Source organism: Amblyomma maculatum, chromosome 2 (genome assembly GCF_055883805.1).
Source record: "Amblyomma maculatum isolate TAMU_Amacu chromosome 2, ASM5588380v1, whole genome shotgun sequence".
Lineage (NCBI taxonomy): Eukaryota > Metazoa > Arthropoda > Arachnida > Ixodida > Ixodidae > Amblyomma > Amblyomma maculatum.
In genome coordinates this window covers 31255149-31277168 of record NC_139345.1, presented here as the reverse complement: position 1 = coordinate 31277168, position 22020 = coordinate 31255149, and the positions used below count along the sequence as shown (strand labels likewise).

At 44.2% G+C, this 22020-nt stretch overlaps 1 protein-coding gene across 7 annotated transcripts in view; it reads right to left on the bottom strand.

Moving 5' to 3' along the window:
• LOC146198282 (parathyroid hormone/parathyroid hormone-related peptide receptor-like) overlaps positions 1-22020 on the bottom strand; it is a 350560-nt gene that overhangs the window by 133387 nt on the left and 195153 nt on the right. For 5 of the 7 annotated variants that reach the window (XM_084593693.1, XM_084593694.1, XM_084593695.1 and 2 more), the window contains exon 2: positions 14561-14654. In XM_084593693.1, the coding sequence (XP_084449819.1) occupies positions 14561-14654 (94 nt within the window). Of the gene's footprint in view, positions 1-4021; positions 4273-14560; positions 14656-22020 lie in introns of those variants that run through there. The other 2 variants (XM_084593697.1, XM_084593696.1) reach the window with 2 other exon arrangements.

The following is a 22020-nucleotide window of genomic DNA, read 5'->3' as shown; positions in this document are numbered from 1 at the left end:
TGCCTAATTGAAAAAGCCGAATTGTATTGTTATGATGAGGTAAATGGAGAGCAGCTTAATGGCTGAGCGGTGTAGCACATTAAGTTTAGTGAGTTGGGTTTTGGTGAGGTGGTGGTAGGGGAGGTGGTAGGCTAGTCGGCTAACGATGAGGGCGTCTACGAGTCATAAAGTGTCCTTTTCTTTGAGGCGGTGATTGTCGCTTGAAATTCGACAGATGAGATGTGTGATCTGGTTGATCTGGCTCTGCAGGAGGTGTATAGTGTGGGTGGCTCTCGTTTCCAGTTGAATGTGGAGACCCAGAAGTCGGAAGCATGGCACTTCGGGAATCGGAGCGTTGTAAAGGAGCACGGTGATGGTTGGGGCGCGTGAGGAAGGTTTGATGACGAGGGGCTCAGATTTCTGCGGTGCACATCCGTGGCGAGTTGCAGAGTATGTTCAACTTTGCCTTAATAGTCCATAGTGTGATGTCGTCTTAGTGTATTCCGTGCTGAAGATAGGGTATATTTTCGAGTATCCGGGCTAAGGGAGTTAGAGCGATTGTAAAGAGGATAGGTGAGAGGACTGAACCCTGCGATGTGCCTCGGTTGGGTAAATGGATGGTCGGGGAGGTGTAGGAGCCAAGTGTAATATGGGCCGTGCGTTTGGATAGGAAAGCCTCAACGTAGCGTCCGATGCGTAGTCTGCATTTCGTTGTGGCAAGGGTAGACATAATGCAGTCATGGCTGATGTTGTCGAATGCCTTTTGTGTATCAAGGGCGAGCGTGGCCCGTGTGGCCTATTTATATAGGGTATTGTTGAGGATGGTCTGTTTCAGGTGTAGTAGAATGTCTTGGGTGCAGCAGAGATATGGGCGGGAGCCAATTTGATTATGAACAAAAAAGGCGGTAGACTCGAGTTCAGGTTGAAGTCGTCTAAGGATTACTTGCTTATAGAGTTTGCCAAGACAGCGTATGAAAGAAATGGGGCGCAGGTTGTCTAAGGAAAGGGGTTTTCCAGGCACGAGAGCACTATGCTTTCGCCGCAGCCGATCACGCCTCGTGTAAAACTGCAACACAGTCTCGCGCTGTGCAGTAAAGATCGTTTTCTTCACCATGTTCCAACTGCGCGCTGTGCATTGGCCGTCGTCGCCTTCATGATGTTCCATCTGCGCTGCTCCTTCATTTGACCTGAGTAAATACACGGCACATACTTCACCTCGCCAAGGACAGAGACGGAAGCCGGGCGTAACAAGCTGCGAACAATATCGAACAACGAGAAGCCAGAATAGCCCGTTGCCGAGAAACTTACCAAGCGCAAGCGAGCCAAGATCGAAGCGGCCGCAGTGACAGCAGCTGGGGTCGATGGCTAATTCTCATGAAACTCCGTTCAAGGATAGTAAAACTTCAAATTTTTTTGTGTGATCTATGAGAGTTCTGCAAAAGAATAGCCCCATGCTAAGGGGGAAATCTCCTAAGGTGGGCAAATTTGTAAGCAGAAAATAACTGCTTAGCCTCCACGAAAGCGTAGCCATATGGTTGCAAATTCAAAGCTGTGCAGCTTTCGCAGAAACTTCATAGTTGAAGAAAAATTCTTATCTTGGGTTATAATTCGAGACTCTACCGATCCTGGACAGTCGCTTCCACAGCTAACTAACCAACCTTCTCTAAATACAACGTTTCACATGAAAGCTGTGAAGGTTTCCTTCGCAGCCGTATTGCAGAGCTTGGGTTCATGCAAAAAAAATAATTCTTCCCTTCTAACTGCGTAAGCGAATACTTATATATTGAACAATCCTCAGTCATCTGAATTATGATGCAAATGGGATCTGTTATCCAATGCTTTTTAAAAAACCACCTGTTCGTCAGATTAACTGAACTTTCAGCTCGCTTTGCAGAATAATTTAAGATTACTTTCGCTTATACCTTTTAAGGGAAGGATAATAAGCTAATTCTTATATAATTTCGTTATTCTTTATCATGAAAATTTTATTGAAATACCAATTTTTTGGTAAATCTCTGCGCTTTTGTTCGGTTGAGGTCTTGAGGCACTCCATATGCAGAATTAAAATTGGTTTCTCTAGCACAAGATCTCCTCCATCACACTCTAATATGCGCCGAAATATCTGTGCACATCTGTGATGTTCTGGACGAAAGCAATCTCTAACTTTCCGAATTTCCTGGCTAATTATTCACCTTTACTATGTATTCATTATCTTGCTATCAAATATACTTACGCGCCAATATTAAACGTTTTTAAATGGTCTTAATAAAACTAGAGCTTAGTGATTATATTTCCGAAAATTTCAACCTTTGATGTGCAAACAAACAGCCAGCGTTTTGTATCTTGTGTTCTCTGTTTAACTTTGAAACATGCAGCATGATATTAAGAAAACAGTTTTTCCTGGTTCATCAAATTCAGTGGCTGCAGTCGTAAATTAGTATACCTTTTGTCACAGGCAGTGCATGCGAGTGAGTTAAACCGGAATATCTGAAACGTAAAAACGGAATTTTTTTTTTCAATTTGCGTAGAGATGTTATGTGATAAGCATTCCATATTTTTCCTTTTGCCTTTAAACCTTGTGAATGCGATTGTACTAGTTAGCACATGTTCGAATGATTTTCAATAAGAACTTAATGTCACTCCGGAGCCTAATACAGAATTGAACCTGGCCAGCGTGAACCCGTACTCGACGCGAACGTGAGAAATTTCGGTTTGACATTTTGAACCGTAACATACTCCGCCACCTGAGGTAAACTGACTGGCATTGAGTTTTGCTGCATTTACTGGGTAGCACATTACGTCAACGAGCGAATCATGGAAGCTGAGCTGTATGATTACGAGGGACTTTTTACCTACAGGATAAAAGAGTCAATAAGGCTAGGGCTCAATGTGGCTTATTGTGCTTGTATATACCATTTGTGGTGCGCTTCAGTGTAAATGCAAAAAAAAAAAAACAAAAAAACAAAAAAAGTTTTTTTTTTTTCTATTCTGATACATGAGGCCAGGGAAGGACTGAAAATTTGAATTTTTGTACATTTTATTCTGTCTGCGACTCTCTCTGTTATATCGAAAATTGCCATTTTTTATACCGTTGGATGAGTGTACAATCGGCTCGCGTGTCTTCTCACAAAAGAATGATCATTTCTCCCTGAGCGCTACTGAAAGGAATGGAGCAATGGTGCAGCGGCGCAACTCTCCTAACGAGGCACTAAAGAAGAAGTGGTATAGAACACTTGTGCTGAGTAAAAGAAAACTCCTGGATAAATAAAAGGGGGGAGGGGGTGTAGAAGGCTAGGAATGCGCAGGCCAAAGAAGCATGCAGAGTAGCAGAGGAATTTTTAATTATCTTCAGCGTGGGGGAGTTGCTCAAGTAGAAATTCTCAGATCGTGGCACTGCTAGAGAAGAGCTGCTCTTTTTGCTTTCCTGGCTGGGTTCCTATTTGTTCTCCTTGGCATTTTCGCCATTCTTGCTTCGGCAGCGCAAGAGGTCGAAGAAAACTTAGCGTTGAGTACTGACCGGAGAGATTCGTTGAGGCGCAGGCACAGAGAGGAGGCATTGGTGTACGCTATCATATGAAACGCTTTCGCCTGTTGAGCCACTGATTAAATACGTGTGACCTACTTCTCATTATGAGATGGTACACAAGGCTGCGCTTTCAGGAAATTTCAAGGCCTGCTTCCCGTGCTCTGTATTGTGCGAGCAGCGCATTTGCCTCGGTTACCATTCACTGCCATCGTCGTTCGTTGCGACCCTAGAGGGACGAAACGAGGACGTTGCTTCTAGCCCTTAATTATTTCGGAGGAAAAAAAAAAGGAATAACAAATTTTAGCCTGGAATCTTTTTACCCGTAACGTTTTCGGATTTTTTTTTTTCATTTTTTGCAAAAGACTGACGACCGGTAGAGAACGCGCTTTAGGAGAAATTGCATTTGCCACAAAATGTAACGGCTGTACTTTCTCGGGCGTGCCCTCCCCCCCCCCCCCCCACCCCCCTCCCCCCTCATCAAAACAAAAACAAAAACGACAAGAGTGAACTACCGACCGCAGCTGAATATGGTGGCCCACACGCTTTCTGCACGTATCTAAAGGCGCCGGGCGAACCACTGCGGCGCTACAGGGCCAACAGCTCTCCGGGGCCGAAGATCACAAATCTTGCAGCGCGCAAGAGTGGTGGGTGACGGTCCAGCGCTCTGCCCAGTCCCAAGAGGCCGACCATAGCAGCGGGTGCAGAAAGGCGCCGATCCTCGGATGCAACGAGTGGCCTCTGTTCAGTATGAAGCCACCCCTGCAAAACTGGCGGAGCGGTCGGTGAGCAAACGTGGTGTTAATGAATATCATGGCAAGCACTCAAGCCAACATTGAGAGGGAGGAACGTGTGTGTGTGTTAAGGGGGGGGGGGGGGGTGTAACTTGCAGGGAAGCAACCAACGTGCCTTTTGTAAAAAACAAAAAGAATAACATGTAGACAAGTCATAAGCAAAGCTCAGCAAATTTTCTGCTATGTCACAAACAACGTGCTCTCGGCGTTGGCGGTACCAGCTCACAGTGTGCGTGAGAAGTCGAGAGGGGAAGTGCGCGGAGCAGCACCGCTCCCAGAAGCATGTCCGTTCCGTGCGCAACGCGTTGCCTAACGCCACCGGCACCTATGGCCAACAAGAAAAAGGCAATTTATACAGCGCTTCCGAGTAAAATACAAACCTGAACGAATGAGAGGAACTACAAGGAAGAAAATGTCGTCTCCCATCCGCGCGTGTGCCGCCGAGTTGCGGTGACGGCAAGCTGGTCCGCAGCGCCCGAAAAACGCGGAAGATAGCACTCTGGTAAAATTGCGCAGCTCCGCCGCGCCCTTCCTCCAACTCCTCGGGGCGGTGAGAGGAGGGAGCTCCGCGCTGTGGGCGTCCGAAGAAATGACCGGCGGTTGCTGATAAGAACATGCATGGAAGTCCTCAGGGCTTTAGCCGCGTGGGTCAGAGAGAAATATGCAGAACTGAAAGAAAAAAAAAATATTTCGGCCGATTTCTTATCGCGCCTCGTTCTACGTTCTGCGTTAGTGGCGAACGTAGTGCGGAAATCGGGCTTCTGTTGCGATGTATGTTGCAGGGGCCAACAGTCAACCGCTCTGTGCGGCCCTCGCACGGGGAAGTTTTTGAAAACTTAATGAGTTCGCACAGCTACATTTCCTTTACGAGCTGCACGTATTAAGCGGTTTCTGGCTCGTGAAGAAGTAGTAACACGGTGCGTTTTAGATCCATCTCTTGAATCTTGAATGCGCAGCTATATTGTTGGCAATTACAGCACCCGCGTCTCAAGCGTTGCTCGGTGCCTCCACGCCTGCTTACAACGTACGTGATCGGTTATGAAAGCTAGAGCCACAATCTTTTGTGTAAAAGATGTGCTCTAAACAGAATCTGTCGCTGTCATTTGGCGATGCCATCGAAGACCGAATCATGTCTCTGCCGTTGTGCCCTCAAAACAAAAAGGATTCACCAGGGTTTAACCTCGTAAGACCTCTTATTATTAATGCAAAACTAATGGTAGCACTACGGACAGTTGAGTCACTATTGAACTATCGATGGTAAAAGAAACTATCGATAGTACTATCGATAGTCTCATTGAGTCCATAAATTTAACCGTGGGGACTCATTGCAGTCTAATACGGTAACCTTCGCATCCCGAATTGAGTTAAGCCTGATAAAGCTATGAAACCAATCAGGCACTGCAAAGGTTTTGGCAATATCATTGTGCTGACCCACAGCTTCAGCATTCTCGATAGCCTTGCTATCGATATTAGTATGATCGATAGTAATATTATCTGTAGCAAAATTATCGATAGTGTATCGATAGCTTTTTGCTTCATCGATAGTTTAAAGAATTTATTGATACTTTTGCATCACTACTACCTTTTATACCTGCAAAATCACTGTTTCGCGTATTCTCTCACAAAGACTGAACAACTGTCGAAACAAACATTTCACAAACTCTTGTTCAAAGTATGCCGTACAAGAAGCCGCAACCAGAATTCTCTGAGCCGACACATCGTCTCGCGTCACCGCCGTAGTGTCAACATCGTCGCTCGCGAGCGTATCCCGCACTTCCGTTGACGCTCTGGCCGATTCCTCAGCGAAAGGCCTCTCCTTCGCTGCCTAGTCTCTGCGCACTAAGTTGGCAGTCTTTCTTCTCATTGCTCCGGCGTCTCACCGCCATGGCCGAAGCTTCTTGAAGTCTCCGTCCTTTAGGCAAAACCAGCCTGGCTTCCGCTGAAACGCTTTTGCGCAGTTGCAGCGTTTTTTAGAGTGGAAGCGGGGCTTCTTCCATGACAAACCTCAAGGTCATCTGGCTCCGAACATTTGACCTTGTACTCTCGCGTTGTGCAGCAAACATCGTCGTCTTCATGGAGTTCCATCTGCGCCTTTCCTTCATTTAAAGTAGACAAATACGCCATACACATACGCTGTTTCGCTGAAGACAGAGACCACAGCCGTGCCAGCCCAGATGCCGACACCATCGAACAAGCGAGAATGGCTCGCTGCCGAGAAACTGAAGCAAGCCATGGATCGAAGCGGCGGCAGCGACTGCGGCTGCGGCCGATGGCTTACGCTCCTGAAACTTGGTTCAAGGATAATTAAATCTGTAAAATGTTTTCGTTTTCTTTAACCCCCAATTGGGGGGGGGGGGGGGGGCAGACATGGGCTCCATCCCGGTCAACTCGTGCGAAACGCAGCGGGCACAACACAATACCCGATTAAACAACGAGTGAGGCCATTGCTTGGCGTCATATACATTGGCGTCATGGAAACCATCGTATCGGTTCAGCCATCAACACTACAGTCAAAGGGGAAGGACTAGAGTCATCATTGTGGATTGACTGCAATTGATCATCACATCTAACTAGATTAAGCGTTTTAATATAGGCTTTATTGTTGCTACTGCAACTCGCTAGGCACAAGAAAAGGTTTTTGCGCGCCTCAGGCGCCCGTATCAGTGCTTTCGCCCTAAAATGCGCCCTCCCCCTCCCCCCCCCCCCCCCCGCCTTCCCTTTTTCGGCATGAAAAAAAGAAGCACCTGAATAGAGATTGAACTATTACAGCGATATAAATTACCAGATGAGGATGGATGTATGACACCGGTTGGTAGTACCAGTTTGCGCAAGTTCCCATTACTAATCCTAATGACGAGCGGCTTTAAATTCCTGTTTTTTCATTCTTCTACATTACAACAAATCTGAACGCAACAAACTTCTCCTCGTGTCTTTTCCCTGATGATCTGTTACCAATCCTCCACCTTTCCCACCTTGCGTCTACCACAGTTGCTACCACATTGCCTTCGTCATCCCTACAGATTCTAATCACGTCACCATCGACATCTGCAGAGGGGTGAATTTGGACATCGAGGCACTATAGCGCATTTAGTTTTTTGTTGGGACATGCGCTTTCGATGTATCCATACCAGCCAGCTCCAGAATCACCTTATGACAGGCTGCCAATTGGAGCGTGCTTCCAGAAGCTGTTCATGAGATTATATGCTCTGACTACCCACAAGCCCCACATAAGTCGTGTTTCTGAAGATCGTTAAAACATTAATTGAGCCTTTCAGTTCAGTTCAGGCGTTCAGTCGTGTCCGACTCTTCGTGACCCTATGGACCATGTCACGCCACGCTTTCCGGTCTCTCACTATCTTCTTAACATCACATAGCTTCATCTGCAATGCCTCGAGAATGCCATCTAACCATCGCGTTCGCTGCCTACCCCTTCTCCGGCGACCCTCAACCTTTCCCAACATCAAATCTTTCTCCAGCGACTCCTCTCTTCTCATCAGATGACCAAAGTAGCTGAGCTTTAACTTTAGAATTTGACCCTCCAATGAGCAGTCAGGGTTTATGGTCGACAATATCGACTGATTTGATCTTCTGGCAGTCCAAGGAACTCTTAAGAGTCTTCGCCAGCACCACAATTCAAACGCGTCAATTCTTCGGCGGTCAGCCTTTTTCACAGTCCAACTCTCGCATCCATACATCACAACTGGAAAGACCATAGCACGGGTTATACGGATCTTGGTTGGTAGACTAATGTCTCTGCTCTTTACTAGGCGGTCAAGGCTAACCATTGCTCTCTTTCCCAGAAGCAGGCGTCTCCTAATTTCATGGCTGCAGTCTCCTTCCGAGGTAATCTTGGCGCCCAAGAATAGAAAATCTGTCACAGCTTCCACTTCTTGTCCATTGATGCTCCAGGACTTGATAGGGCAAGACGCCATGATCTTCGTCTTTTTAATGTTCAGTTTAAGCCCAAACTTCTCACTCTCTTCTTGTACGCGCATCAGAAGTCTCTTGAGTTCCACTTCACTTTCTGCCATTAAAGTGGTATCATCCGCATATCTAAGGTTGTTGATACGTTTTCCAGCAATCTTCACTCCAGCTGAAGACTCGTCCAGACCAGCCTTCCTCATGATGCACTCTGCATATAGGTTAAATAGGCAGGGCGACAGTATGCAGCCTTGCCTCACCCCTTTCTCAATCGGAAACCAATCAGTAAGACCATGCCCAGTTCTGACTGTGGCCTCTTGCCCTTCATAAAGGTTCCTGAGGAGACAGATGAGGTGAATTGGAACTCCCATCTCTTGGAGAGCTTGCCACAATCTGCTGTGATCTACGCAGTCAAACGCTTTCGCATAATCAATAAAGCATAAGTAAATGGGTTTCTGGAACTCTCTTGCTTTTTCCATGATCCAGCGAAGGTTGGCAATTTGGTCTCTAGTTCCTCTGCCCTTGCGAAACCCAGCTTGCACGTCCGGAAGCTCCCGATCCACATACTGCTGTAGCCTACCTTGCAGGATTTTTAACATCACCTTGCTAGCATGCGAAATAAGCGCGATCGTGCGGTAGTTGGAACAATCTTTGGCACTGCCTTTCTTTGGAATGGGGACGTAAACTGACCTCCTCCAATCCTGTGGCCACTGCAAGGTTGTCCAAATCTTTTGACATAATGTATGCAGTGTGTTAACAGCGTCGTGGTTGAGGTTTTGAAGCAACTCAGCTGGAATACCATCAATTCCGCTAGCTTTGTTCTTAGCAAGGCTGGCTAAGGCCCATTCAACTTCACTCTTCAGGATGCCCGGCTCGAGATCAGAAATCACAACCGTCCTATGTTGGGTTTGCACATCCGGGTCCTTCTTGTACAGTTCTTCTGTGTATTCCTGCCACCTCTTCTTTATCTCTGAGGCTTCAGTGAGGTCCTTGCCTCGTTTGTCCTTTATCACGCCCAGCTTAGCACAGAAGCTTCCTTTGATATGTTTGATTGTCTTATACAGAGCTCTTGTGTTCCTTAATTGGCTGTTGTCCTCAACTGCTTGACACTGTATGTTCAGGAAGGCATTCTTATCTCTCCTTGCTATTTTCTGAAAATCCGCATTGAGCACCTTGTATCTTTCTCTTTCCCCCATACCTTTTGCCATCCTCCTTTCCTCAGCTATTTGCAAAGCCTCTTCAGATAACCAGTTTGCTTTTTTGCATTTCTTTTGCTTTGGAACTACCTTAGTAGCAACTTCTTGTATTATATCACGAACATCAGTCCACATCTCTTCGGGCTCTTTGTCTTCTAGATCTAATTCTTGAAATCGATTCCTCACTTCCACAGCATATTCTAATGGAATCTGATCCAGATCATACCTGAAAGGCCTTCTAGTTTTCTGCGCTTTCCTCAATCGAAGCTTAATTTTGGCAACAAGAAGCTGATGATCGGTGCCACAATCGGCCCCAGGCCTTGTTTTTACTGCTTGTATAGCGCTTCTCCATCTCTGCCGGCAAATAATATAATCGATCTGATTCCTGTACAGACCGTCCGGTGAAATCCATGTGTACAGGCGCCTCTTGTGCTGTTGAAAATGAGTATTCGCTATGGTCAGGTTGTTTTCTTGACAGAACTCTACTAGCCTCTGCCCAGCTTCATTTGGCTCACCAAGACCGAACTTGCCTGTAATTCCGGATATTTCTTCACTCCCGACCTTAGCATTCCAGTCTCCTATGAGAAAAACGACGTCTGATGATGGGGTGCGGTCTAAAAGGCATTGTAGGTCCGCATAAAATCTCTCAACGTCAGCTTCTTCAGCAGCAGTGGTCGGTGCATAGACTTGGATAACTGTTATGTTGAAAGGGTGACCTTGGATCCGAAGTGAAATCATTCGGTCGTTTTTGGGGTTGTACCCTAGCACTGCTTTGCCCATTCTTCTGTTTACTATGAGAGCGACCCCATTCCTTCTCTTGGATTCGTGCCCACAATAAAAGACATAATGGTCGCCGCAGTTAAATTCTCCCATTCCGGTCCACTTGAGCTCGCTGATACCCAAGATATCAATGTTCAATCTGTCCATTTCTCGCTTGACGATATCCAGTTTACCTTGCGTCATAGATCTTACATTCCATGTTGCTATGTGATATATCTCCTTGCAACATCGGACTTTCCGGTCGCTTCCCGACACATCCACAACTGAGCGTCCTTTTGGCTTTAGCCCAGCCGCTTCATTCGTCCTGGAGCTACTAGGAATCGCCCTTTGTTCATCCCCAGTAACATGTGGGACGCCTTCCAACCTGGGGGGCTCATCTTCCGGCGCCATATCGATAATGGTATTGTGACTGGCCATAGGGTTTTCTTGGCAGGAAATACTGGAGTGGGTTGCCATTACCTTCTCCAGTGAATCACATTTTGTCAGTACTCTCTGCCGTGACCTGTCTATCTTGGGTGGCCCTACACAGCAGAGCTCACGACTTCATCGAGTTTCGCAAGCCCCTCCGCCACGACAAGGCAGTGATCCATGAAGGGGAATTGAGCCTTTAACCCCCCTCAAAACAAAAAAGAAGAATCCTAAGTTGCCTGAAATAAATCATGATAATCTACACTTATCCCGTCCGGTGAAAAGGCTTAGACATTCAAAACTGATAAACAATCAAGCGGGTATCACTCGTTTTAGGAAAGCAAAAGAAGAACTTGGTGCCGCAACAAAGTCTGCGAAATATTTCTTTCGCATTCAGCTGCAACTTTTTTAGCCTCAAATTCTAAAAAAAAGATTTTGCCTGTAGTTTTGTCAACGACTGCCCCATCAAACATATTCCTGAACAATAATGATTAATTTCAATGTTCTTATGAAATTGATGTCACATTTCTTCAGGCAGGTTTTGCGTATGATAATCAGATTTTACCATTGCTTGTTAGCATTTTTCTAATCGCTAATGTTGATGTTTCTATAGAGGGTATTATAAATCCTATACTAGGCTTGGATAGAAAGAAATGTGCTGGCCCTAATGAAATTTCAAATGTGTTCTTAGTTCGATATTTCCAAGGGACAGCTCGGTACTTGCATGTCACATTCAACAAGTTGATCACTTCTAGTATTGTTCTTGCCTCATGGAAGTTGACGAAAGTGCTCCCTTTATTCAAATCTGGTGACAAACATCTTTGCAACCACAAGCCCGTTTCTCTATCGTCCTGACTCTTCACCATGTAAAATGTTACAACATATCATTTATAAGCACATTAAAGAATTTCTCGAAACAAATAAAATTTTATCCAACGTTCAGCATAGTTTTAAGCGGGGTTTTAGCACATTAACGCACTCATATAAATTTGTGCATGAAACTTCTCCTAACTTAGATTCTGGTAACCAAATTGCTGCAGAATTTATTAACTTCTCTAAGGCTTTTGATGCCGTAATTCATTCGAAATTTTCGTACAAAATAATCCTTGCATAAAGAATCCAACTGTGGTGAACTGGATATCTAACGTTTGTTCTGGCAGCTCTGAGTATGCAGCGTATGCAATTTTGTTGAATTCAGCGTTGTCTCAGTCTGTCTTAGGCCCCCTAAATTTATTACTTTATATTAACGACCTTGCAAATAACGTAACATATAAAATCCGCATTTATGCAGATGATTGTGTTCTGTACAGTATTATCCACCCCTCTGAAGGTCATTATCGGTTTAGTGAATTACGTCACATTTTAAGAATGGGGCAAAAATGGGCAAATACATATTGGTTTTCGTAAATAAGTAGTAGAGACATTTTCTGACAGCTCCTCGTCTACCGTTTTTGCCCATTCTACTAGCAGTCTATCCCTAGAAAGGATCTTTGTATTAATAAAGTATTTGGTGTTATTCTCGATACTAACTTATCTTGGTCAACACATATTGATTTAATTTGCATTAAAGCCCTTAAGAAATTAGGTTACCGAAGATGCAACCTATAGCTCAGCTACATGTGAAGTCTAGTTATTGATCGTACAACTCATTAATTCCTCCCATACTTGATTACACTTGTATTGTATGGAATCCTCACCAACTAGAGATATCGCCAGATCGAAAGTGTTCAAAGAAAAGCTGTTCGTTTCATTTGTCACCGGTAACGCTAGGATTTTTCGCCCATTTCCGTTCGTACTTCATTGCAGCTAACATATCTTGTCGCGAGCAAGTAGAATCTTTGAAATTTCTTAATTGTATTGTACGCGCTCGTTATCGACTTTCATCTACTATTTAATGCCTCCGGGCCTTGAGAGTAGTGAAAATAAATAAATAAATAAATAAATAAATAAATAAATAAATAAATAAATAAATAAATAAATAAATAAATAAATAAATAAATAAATAAATAAATAAATAAATAAATAAATAAATAAATAAATAAATAAATATTAATCCACAGCGTCGCACGTCCGCTAAACCTCAGCCCTTATTATGCTAGAACCAACCCGTTTGAACATAGCTTTTCCCTTGGTACGATTGAAGCATGGAACAGGCATACCTGGCTCATATCGTTCCCCTTCATTGTATGAATTTGTTGATCACTGTTGGCCACTGTTGATCATTGTCTTGATGAACATCATTCAGTTATTAGTCTGTTTCTGCTTTGCTTGCTTGTTAGATTGATTTGCATTGTATGATTACGCCTGTATTTTTGTTATTTTACTGAAGCCGATATATGTTTTTGTGAGTACGTGAGACGAAATTTTTAGGTCGGCTTATATTCGAATATTCTATAGACAATTTATACACACGACAAATCGTCGAAACTGAAAAAAAAAAAAAAAAGAACATGCAGGTGGTACGCCCCAAAGCTCGATTTAAAGGCACAAATCATACCATTATTAATTTTAAAGAAAACAATTCAAGATTTCAGAGGGTGGCTCTGATTTGGCGCAGAAATTCCACGGGACGTCAAGCTTCGCGCTGCCATCTGACTTGGGAGCCTGCGCTCTTGAACATGAACGGCCCGCGACGCCTGCGTTCGAGGCATTGAGCGCTACGCTTTAGGTCTAGCAGCAATTTTGTAAGAGCTACCGCAAGTTATTTCCTCTGACATCCGCAGGGATAAAAGCCTAGCGCCCGCACCTCCCTCCTTGACCTCGTTTTCTATGCTACGGGAACCTGACTGACGTATCTTTTCGTCAATCGTTTCGTCAAGAATAGATTGCGTGTGCGTGAACAGTACGTATGGAGGCTCTGCATGATAACCTGTTTCCTGCTGCCGAGTTATCGCATCAGGCGTAGTTCGACGGATTTCAGATGGTGATGATGAAATAAATAAGTACTGCCTGTCTCGTAATTGAAGTAGAAGTAAGCTTGAAATCGTTATGGACATAGCACATTGGTTGAATATGTGCCACACTCTTGAACTGAGTGCACAACTCAACAGACTATACCAGAGCTTTTCTTCTTCCCGCTCTTATAGCTTCTCGTGCTAGTTTTCCTTGTAGCGTCGACGCGATCACCTGCAATTGTGCAGCTTGAGGCAGGCTGTTGTGGTCACTGGCGACCTTGTCACCTTCATGAATGGCCGCATAATCATGGTGGTCGAGGGATCATTCTTTTGAAGTGGTGTATAACTCACAAAACGATTGCTTTCCGCACTACGCTTCTTATCTTGTCCTTTCATCCGGCTCCATTGCTCGCCTTACTCAGCTCTGACAGTGGTGACATTGTAATACAGAGCGATGTAGAAGAGTACGTAGCCACGATGACATGCTTGTCCGACAATAATGTAGAAGAAGCGCATTCGAGTGCTGAGCTGACGACGCAGTGTACAGACGTTCCAAATACCCGAACCTGCTTCGAGCTGCTGCCGCGTCGACCGCCGGCGTCGGGCGGCTTTCTAGGTGCGATTGGGCAGCATCGTGGCACCATCCTTGCAGAGAGCGCAGAAATCTGAGCGAGCGAGCTGTCTCGTTAAATTTCATTCGGTACTTGGAATGTTCACGTTTCGGTGCCTGTATACCCGGGTGGAGGAAATGTTCCCTTGGTGAAGCAGAATGGGCGCCCGAATGCTTGCTCTCTGTTTTGTTTGGACGTCACTTCAAGGTCGTCGACAAAGGAAGGTAAAATCATTTCATGCATGGTTAATATATCTGTTCACAAATGCACAGAAAGAGAGCTAAAAATATGCATAGTGATTGGAGTCCATACTCAACGGACATGACAGCTAGACATGCTCAGTCTGGCGAACGATCAAACGATGCTAGTCCAGGTCCTAAGAACGCGATGCCAGCCCGCATGGGCAGGGTTGAAATATGAGGGGCGGCGTGTATAACACCGCGCTCCTACTCACCGCCAGTGGTGCTGTCAGCCTCCTCGCACTTCTCCTTGGCTTCCTTCAGAAGAGTGATTTGCATTTCGCTCGTGGTCGGGTCGTTCGGAGGAATCTGCCAATAAAGGAGACAGAAGACAAGCTTTTTAGACAGTTGGAATACAGTCGCGTCACCATCAAATTAGAACAGCATGCTCCAAAACTGCCTTTACGTGACAACGCAAACGTAGAGTTATGTTAAAATCTGAGCGTCAACGCTGATGTCATCGATATTGTGGGTTGGGCAGCAAAACGCAGATTAGCGGACAGAGTGTAACGAGTATAACGCCACAGCCAGATAACCTCCGCAGGAATTTCAAACAGCCCACAACCTTCACACCAAGTTTTTAATGAAGATTTTGAGAAACGTTACATAGTTAGAATACAATTAAGGCCGGCGCACGTACATGAATTGCATTAAAAGAGCGATTGATTTCTCTGACGATTATTTACATATTTCAGGCGGGACTTGAAGCCTCGACTTTCGGTTTGTCATCCGAACGCGATACCGACTAGCGCAAGGAACGCTTGTACGGCTGGTGTAAAAGCGGGGCGTTATACGCACGTCGTGTGGACTTTCAAGTAAAGTGCTGTTCTATGACTGCATTCTGATGCATATGTATGTAACTTAGTGGTAACAACTACGGAAGGAGCAGTTAAGCAAGTGCAAAAATGCATGTTGACGTTCCATATCGTTTCTGGTGGACGTGGCATATTGGTGCTAAATCGAGGCGGGTGCTAATTATGCGTCCTCGTGCAACGCAACTTTGTCGATTCAGCCCATTTTATTCAAAAGAATGCTTCGCAGTATAAACTGCGCGTCTTTTATTTCACATGTTAGTAGTGCATCTGGCATCTTTCTTTTGTATGCTGATGAGTATGCTTGTAATTAGGAAGAACCACAAGCCTCTATCTCGGCATATCATGAAGGGTCAGCGTAAATGTCCCCCGATTTTTTTTTGTTTAACCAAAAGCTTTAACAAAATGCAAGAGGAAGCCAGAGCATCGCACGCTTGACATTCTAAGGTAAATCATATGGCCATCTGTAAAACTTCTACTAGACACTTTGGACAACTAAAGTGCGATGAGGCGAAATCATTTATTGCGCGGCGGCCCACAGTCCTCCACCTACGCATCTGTTTCTCTCTTTCTTCTTTCACTCCCTCCTTTTTCTTACCGCTCGGTTCAGGTGTTGGCGGAGAATTGTGACAGATACTGCACAGATACTACACGTACTACACAAATAGCTGCATGCTTTATATATACCAGCAGCACTATGGTGCAATATTTTCCCACCTTCTCACGTTTAAACTCCATCACTTGACAAAATGGAATACGGGCTCATGTGTGAACACATTGTTTCACTTCAATAGATCATACACAAATAAACTCACATTCTCCAAGCTATTCGACACGTCACTCGGTTTTTCAATCCCCCGAGCACCTCGCCGTTATGCCGTTTTACACCGCAAACCCTTGTCTTTTTGTTTTTTCGTACAGCTGAATTAAGAAATAACTATGCTGGTACTTTACGTCAGATTAGTTAGGGTGAAACGAGGAGACGATTGCTACACAGCATGAAATACAACCGAAGGAGGCCTGAGGGGGAGCCTCAGTTCCCAAGCCAAGGCAACTTTTTGTCAAGGGAACTTTTCGCCTGTGCAGCGTGATCATCACTGGCAGGGTCTATATAAGCGCTTGCTTCCGAAGGAGAAACGCGAGGGAGGAGGGGAGGGGGAGGAGCAGGGCGAATGATGAAATAATGTTTCCTTGGGTATAAAATTCATACCCAAGCAAACATTCTTTGCCTTGCTCCTCTCCCCCACCTTCGTTTTTCTCCTTCGGAAGCAAAAGTATACATCGACCCTGCCAGTGATGGTCGCACTGCACAGACAAAGACACGTTGTCAAAAAGTCACCTTGGCTATCGGACTGAGGCTAGCCTACGACCCCTGCTCAGTTTTCTTTCCTACTGGGGATTAGTCGGTGCCATAAATACGTAATTATGTATTATCTTAATGCAACTGCTGAAATGTGTGAGAATTTTTGTTCCCACACCATACACGATCTGCTATATTATTGCTGGCTTCTATGTCAACATTCTCTGCCCGTTCCTGCAATGAGCCAATGTAACGTGAAAAAACTTCCATTGCGATCTTCGATGGAATCGACAGCCTCACTGTTAAGCTGTTGCCGAGTTCGAAAGCGACGTATAGACGCAATCTTCCATTTTATAACATAAGGCTAGAAAGCGCAATGACAACATGGGTAATGCTGACCTCTGAAATCTTAAGGGATCATTAAATGTTATGAATAATGCTTGTTTCTGGAAGTCGTCCTAGTTAAAGTTGGCGCTAACACGGCTCCCGATCGACTTCGAATGAGCTCAGTCGTGGCCGTTGCAGCCCCTCTTTCTGCCTGTGCTGCAGTGTCACGTACAAGAGAGACTTAGCATAATGCAATTCGCGTTCAGTCACCTTTACCCGCAACCGTGAGCTGCCCGTGCCTATACGCGCTGATTGGTTGCGATGCGGACGGTATAGAGAAGGTCTGTGTGTCGACCTCCCGCATGTGGCGCCACCTAGCACCGTCAAGAGGACCTGGGAAAGCGCAGTGGAACGCACGGTAGCGGATCACGGTAACGTATCGCGCTGTGCTAAGTCTGTCTAAAGTTGGCCGTACAGTCTCGCGCTACCCACAAAAAAAGTTCCACCATTCTACGCTGCTTTTTCAGCTAGATACAAGGCTGGCCTGCATAATTAAAAGAAAGCAAGCATCGCTTTAAAGCTGTAAGACTATAGACGCCAGATAAGAACGCGCTGAGGCCTAAGTAGCGGAAGCTCTGAAAGCATCTTTTAATAATGAAGGGGGGCAGCGGGTTTTAGTAGGATACAATGTAAACAATAGACGTATGAACCTCCACGGGCTTCCTTCATTTAAGCTTCGCAGGCCGGATGGAGCTAATTCCAGTGGGTAAACACAACGGTCTTATTACTGGTGCACGGCACTTTTTGTATATTTTGTTCTTTGATTAATTGTCCTCTTTCTTTCTATGCACCGCCAACCAACTATCCGTGTGCTATTCACAAACAAGGCATCACAAAAATAGCGGCTTTTCTAGATAACATCTTATTTGTAGGAAAGCTTTCTGGTGCGAAAATGTTTACACTGGCGTCTTCAGGTGTGCTGTAATCGAGGTCACATAGCCATACTTTCTTCTTAAAAAACCTTTCATACATGACGGTCAAGTCTGTGAAGCAAGATATGGTACTCTATTTTTGCAAGATGTACTCTAGTTTTAAGAAAAAAAAAAAAAGAAATCATGCGGGAAGACGAATTGCAAGCGTCGCTTTTGCGATTTCAAGAAACTGCATACGTTTGAGTGTGAGCAGAATGATGCGGAAAACATTGTGCAACTGAAATATTTTTTCACCAGCCATATGCAAGCTTATCAGTGTGGTTCAGGGACAAAAAACGTTTTTGGCTCCTAGAATTTTGTGCCAAGAAAGCCGCGCACATCCTTCAGAAAAACATCCGTTCCAATAAGGCCCATTTTTAGGACAGTAGTGGGACAACAAAAATTAAAAACATTACGCTAGAACTTTTTCGTGTGATTTATTGTTGCTTTTTACTACCTTTCGAAAACATTCGCAGTAGCTTTGCTTCACTTACATGTTCTTTAGTTTAGTTGCATGATATTTGCGCAAACTAAGATACTTGCGAGAAATGGCACGAATTTTATATTCGTTACTAAAAATTATGTGGGACACTAAAGCTCCGCCTTTAAGGATGTGACTTTGTAACATAGGCTACCAGCCCACATATAAAGCCCCGCTTTAACTAATCTGTATGAGTGCGCCTGCATGCGTAGGGGTAAAGTGAATCCAAGTACCCCTCCCCGTTTACCAAAGGGGTAACGTTGATCTAAAGGCCCTGTTCAGTTCACAGAAAATGGTGTGTTGGCGCCGATGTCGGCGTCTTGCGTTGTGAGAGAACAATCACGAGCATAGAGCTGAGAGGCGGTAGCGGGCAGCCGACATAGCCGAGCCCTGACTGGACATAGGGTTTTATGACGTTACCTTTGGCCGGAGGTGCCAACTCGGGCCTCTCCTTTCATATTGGAGGGTGATATCAGAATCAGCCTGCCAGGACCCTGGCATTCACGTTACCCCTAGGACACGCGATCATGTTTATACGGCTTGGTTACAGCGGGGATTTATGTGTGAGCTGGCAGCCTACGCTATCGCGTCATAACCCTTGAAGGCGGAGCACGTCCTCCATAATTATTTGCTATTATTATTCTTTATTGTACAGAAGCTTTATTTATTCCAATAAGGAAGGCGGAGCACGTCCTCCATAATTATTTGCTATTATTATTCTTTATTGTACAGAAGCTTTATTTATTCCATTAAGGAAGGGGGAGCACGTCCTCCATAATTATTTGCTATTATTATTCTTTATTGTGCAGAAGCTTTATTTATTCCATTAAGGTATTCTTACATCACCGCTGAGTGTCCATGAAAATTAGCGCTTATGCATTTTAGGATGACGTCTCTTTCGAATACCATTCTCAATACCTCAAAAAGGCGCCTTCGACGGGTGTCTTCACGTCAAGGCTGATTCGCAAGTCAGGGCGGGCTGAGATACAAGCAGACATTATAATTTATACTTTGGGAGTGCACATTAGGTAAGTAGCGTGCGTTTTCTGAGTATAGTGTTTTGGGGTATGCTTATTCTACAAGCCAGTCAGTGAAAAAAAAAAAAGGTGTATCACAGAAAGAGGCAATCACTCCAGAACGACAGCGTTAATGTTACCGTTCAGAGAAAACCGGGTGATATAGAGATAGCTAAGCAATGGCCTCAAGCATCTGTAGTCGTTATCTCAAGTACCAGCAAACCTAATGATAAACATTACAAATATTTGGGCAATTTCTTTCACGTTACTTTGTCAAAAATCTGCGGACGTATGTAGTTACCTGTCCCCGGGAGGTGGCCAGACGCAATCAAAAGTTGGCTTACAGCAAACATAGGCGGATTTGCGCGTTTTGTTGAAACATGGTGATGTACATAAAAACGACATCATTTTTGTTTTGCAGATAGCACGCCTTTACTCGGTTTGGTCTGCAACTCTTCAGTATATTCGACAAAGTGAAAGTGCAAAATAAATATTTTCTTCTCGAAGTTCCACTTTTCATTATAAATGAATTGCATTTTGTAAATGCACCGTATTGATACAGATCTTGTATATTTCAGGAAAGTAATTATTTAGCCTTTCATCAAAGTTGTTTTTTAACAATGAAGTGAAAACAATGAAAGTCAAATGTTTCCCTGGACAAAATTACATCCTTGAGGCTACACGTGTTTATCGATTCCGCGGGCGCCTCTAACTTGACAGAACATGTGCACAACCTTCGTACTGCAGGCGTTAAAGTATTTTTACAGCGTATTTTGGAGCACGTCATGCACTAAGTACAACTTTAAAATTTGCTGCAACTTAGGTCTAGCATAGAAAAGAGCAGCATGCTTGATGATAAGGCTGTAAAACTATGGCTTAAGCATTCTATAAACGTGTTTCAAGCATAAGTACCTAAAGATACGCAAGAAATAGAGCAAACTTCTGGCTTACAGAAGACAGAACTACATCCCCATGAACATTAAACTACTTCATGCTCTGACCTACTACGAAGCTAACAAACAAAAACATTCTTCAAATGTATTTTTCACATTCTAAAATCGTCAAAACTGCAATGCTGTCATATGGCTCACTTTAAAGTCGAGTTTGTGACCATTAACTTCTGTAATAAAATTATTCAACAATTACAAAATAGCAGAGTTTGATCTGTTTTGGTATTTAATTTCACAGCAGAAAACAGCATGACAAAGCACGTAATTCTCCTCAACTATCCGGTACTGACATTTCAAATAATATCGGGGGATGAATTTTTTATAGAGGGAGTAATTTGTCATTTGCCGCCATTTTTTAATTTCAATAAATTTTGACATGCAACAGGAAAAACGTTTCCATATTGAAGTACGAGTTTTCAGTGCTGAAACAGAAATGATAGATAAATACTGAGACGTTTTAGCGTTAACTTCTTACTCTACGTTGTGTCATCGATGCCCTAGCGAGAGCCTTTTCAGAATGCATAACTTATAGAATAATTACAGCGCATTATGCGGCCTAAAACCTGGAAGCCAAAATATTTCATTTTGCTCTGCATCTCACAGGAACTTTTGCAATTAACTACAGAACAGAAAAATAGTTTGCACAACACGTTTTGTTTCATTCTGCGCAGGTCAACATTATTTCACGAAGTCGTAGAATCGACGTGTTCCAACTCTTGTGATGTCAGAATTTTTTTTGATCAAGAAAATTACGCTCTTTCATGTCTATGCCTTATTCCGCTATTTAGATCCATTTGACGATCCTATATAAGAGAATCAAATTGGGAAAAGAAATGTTTCCAAGCGACACCGATTACTGTCCTTCTCTGATAACTCATTTGTCAATTAAGCAATTTTTTTTTTAAGTAGAGTGCCATATAGATTGCTCACTGTGCGATTAGTGGCATCTTGGCAGACCAATGCTTTCTAAAAGGAGTGTGGTTAAAGCTGCTTATCAGTGTTTAACCGCATGGTCAGAACGAAATCGGTACGTGAAAACTTTCTCTAGCGAGGGTGGGCGCGTAGCCCCTTCTATTTGGAAACATCGGCATTCACTTTCTGTTTCTACTAGCACTACACAGTTTTCATTCTATGCATCAGCGGTCTCCATGTTACCTGACCGAAACATAGAAAGCATTTATCCTTACGTATTTCCGTGCTTTACCTCCTACCGTTGATATGTTTGGTTTGGTTTATGCGCTTTAACGCTATGAAAGATGCCTTAGTGGAGGGCTCCGAAAATTGCGATCACTGACACTGCAGAGCACACAGACGCCTTGCTTTTCCTCTCCATGGAAAAGGTGCAGTCGAGGCCGGGTTTCGACCCCGCGCTCTTGGATACAGCGGTCGAACAGCCTGAGGACTGAGTGACTGCCGCGACGCCCAACCGTTAACAAAAATAAAATAAAGTTTCTTCCATTGCGTTGTTTTTATCAGTGAACAGTTTCGGACTACGTTCAAGTGTTATCTTTACATCTGCAGTGCGTACTCGCGCCGAGCCAGGCGTAGTACCAGACGTTTTTACCGCCTACTAAATGTTCGCGATGGCTGGTCGGACTAGTCGGTGTTCATCTGACGTTATGGGAGCAAATAAGACTGCTCAATGAGAGAGGGATGATCGTCCACGTCTTCTATCTAATTACGTTCAGTGGCGTAGGAACTTGACAGACATCTTTATATACTATGCTATCAAGAAGTAAGAGCAGAAACACGGAAAAGGGACGAAGAGATGAGGCATTTAAGACAACTGACTAGCCATAATTCATGATGCAATTCTTT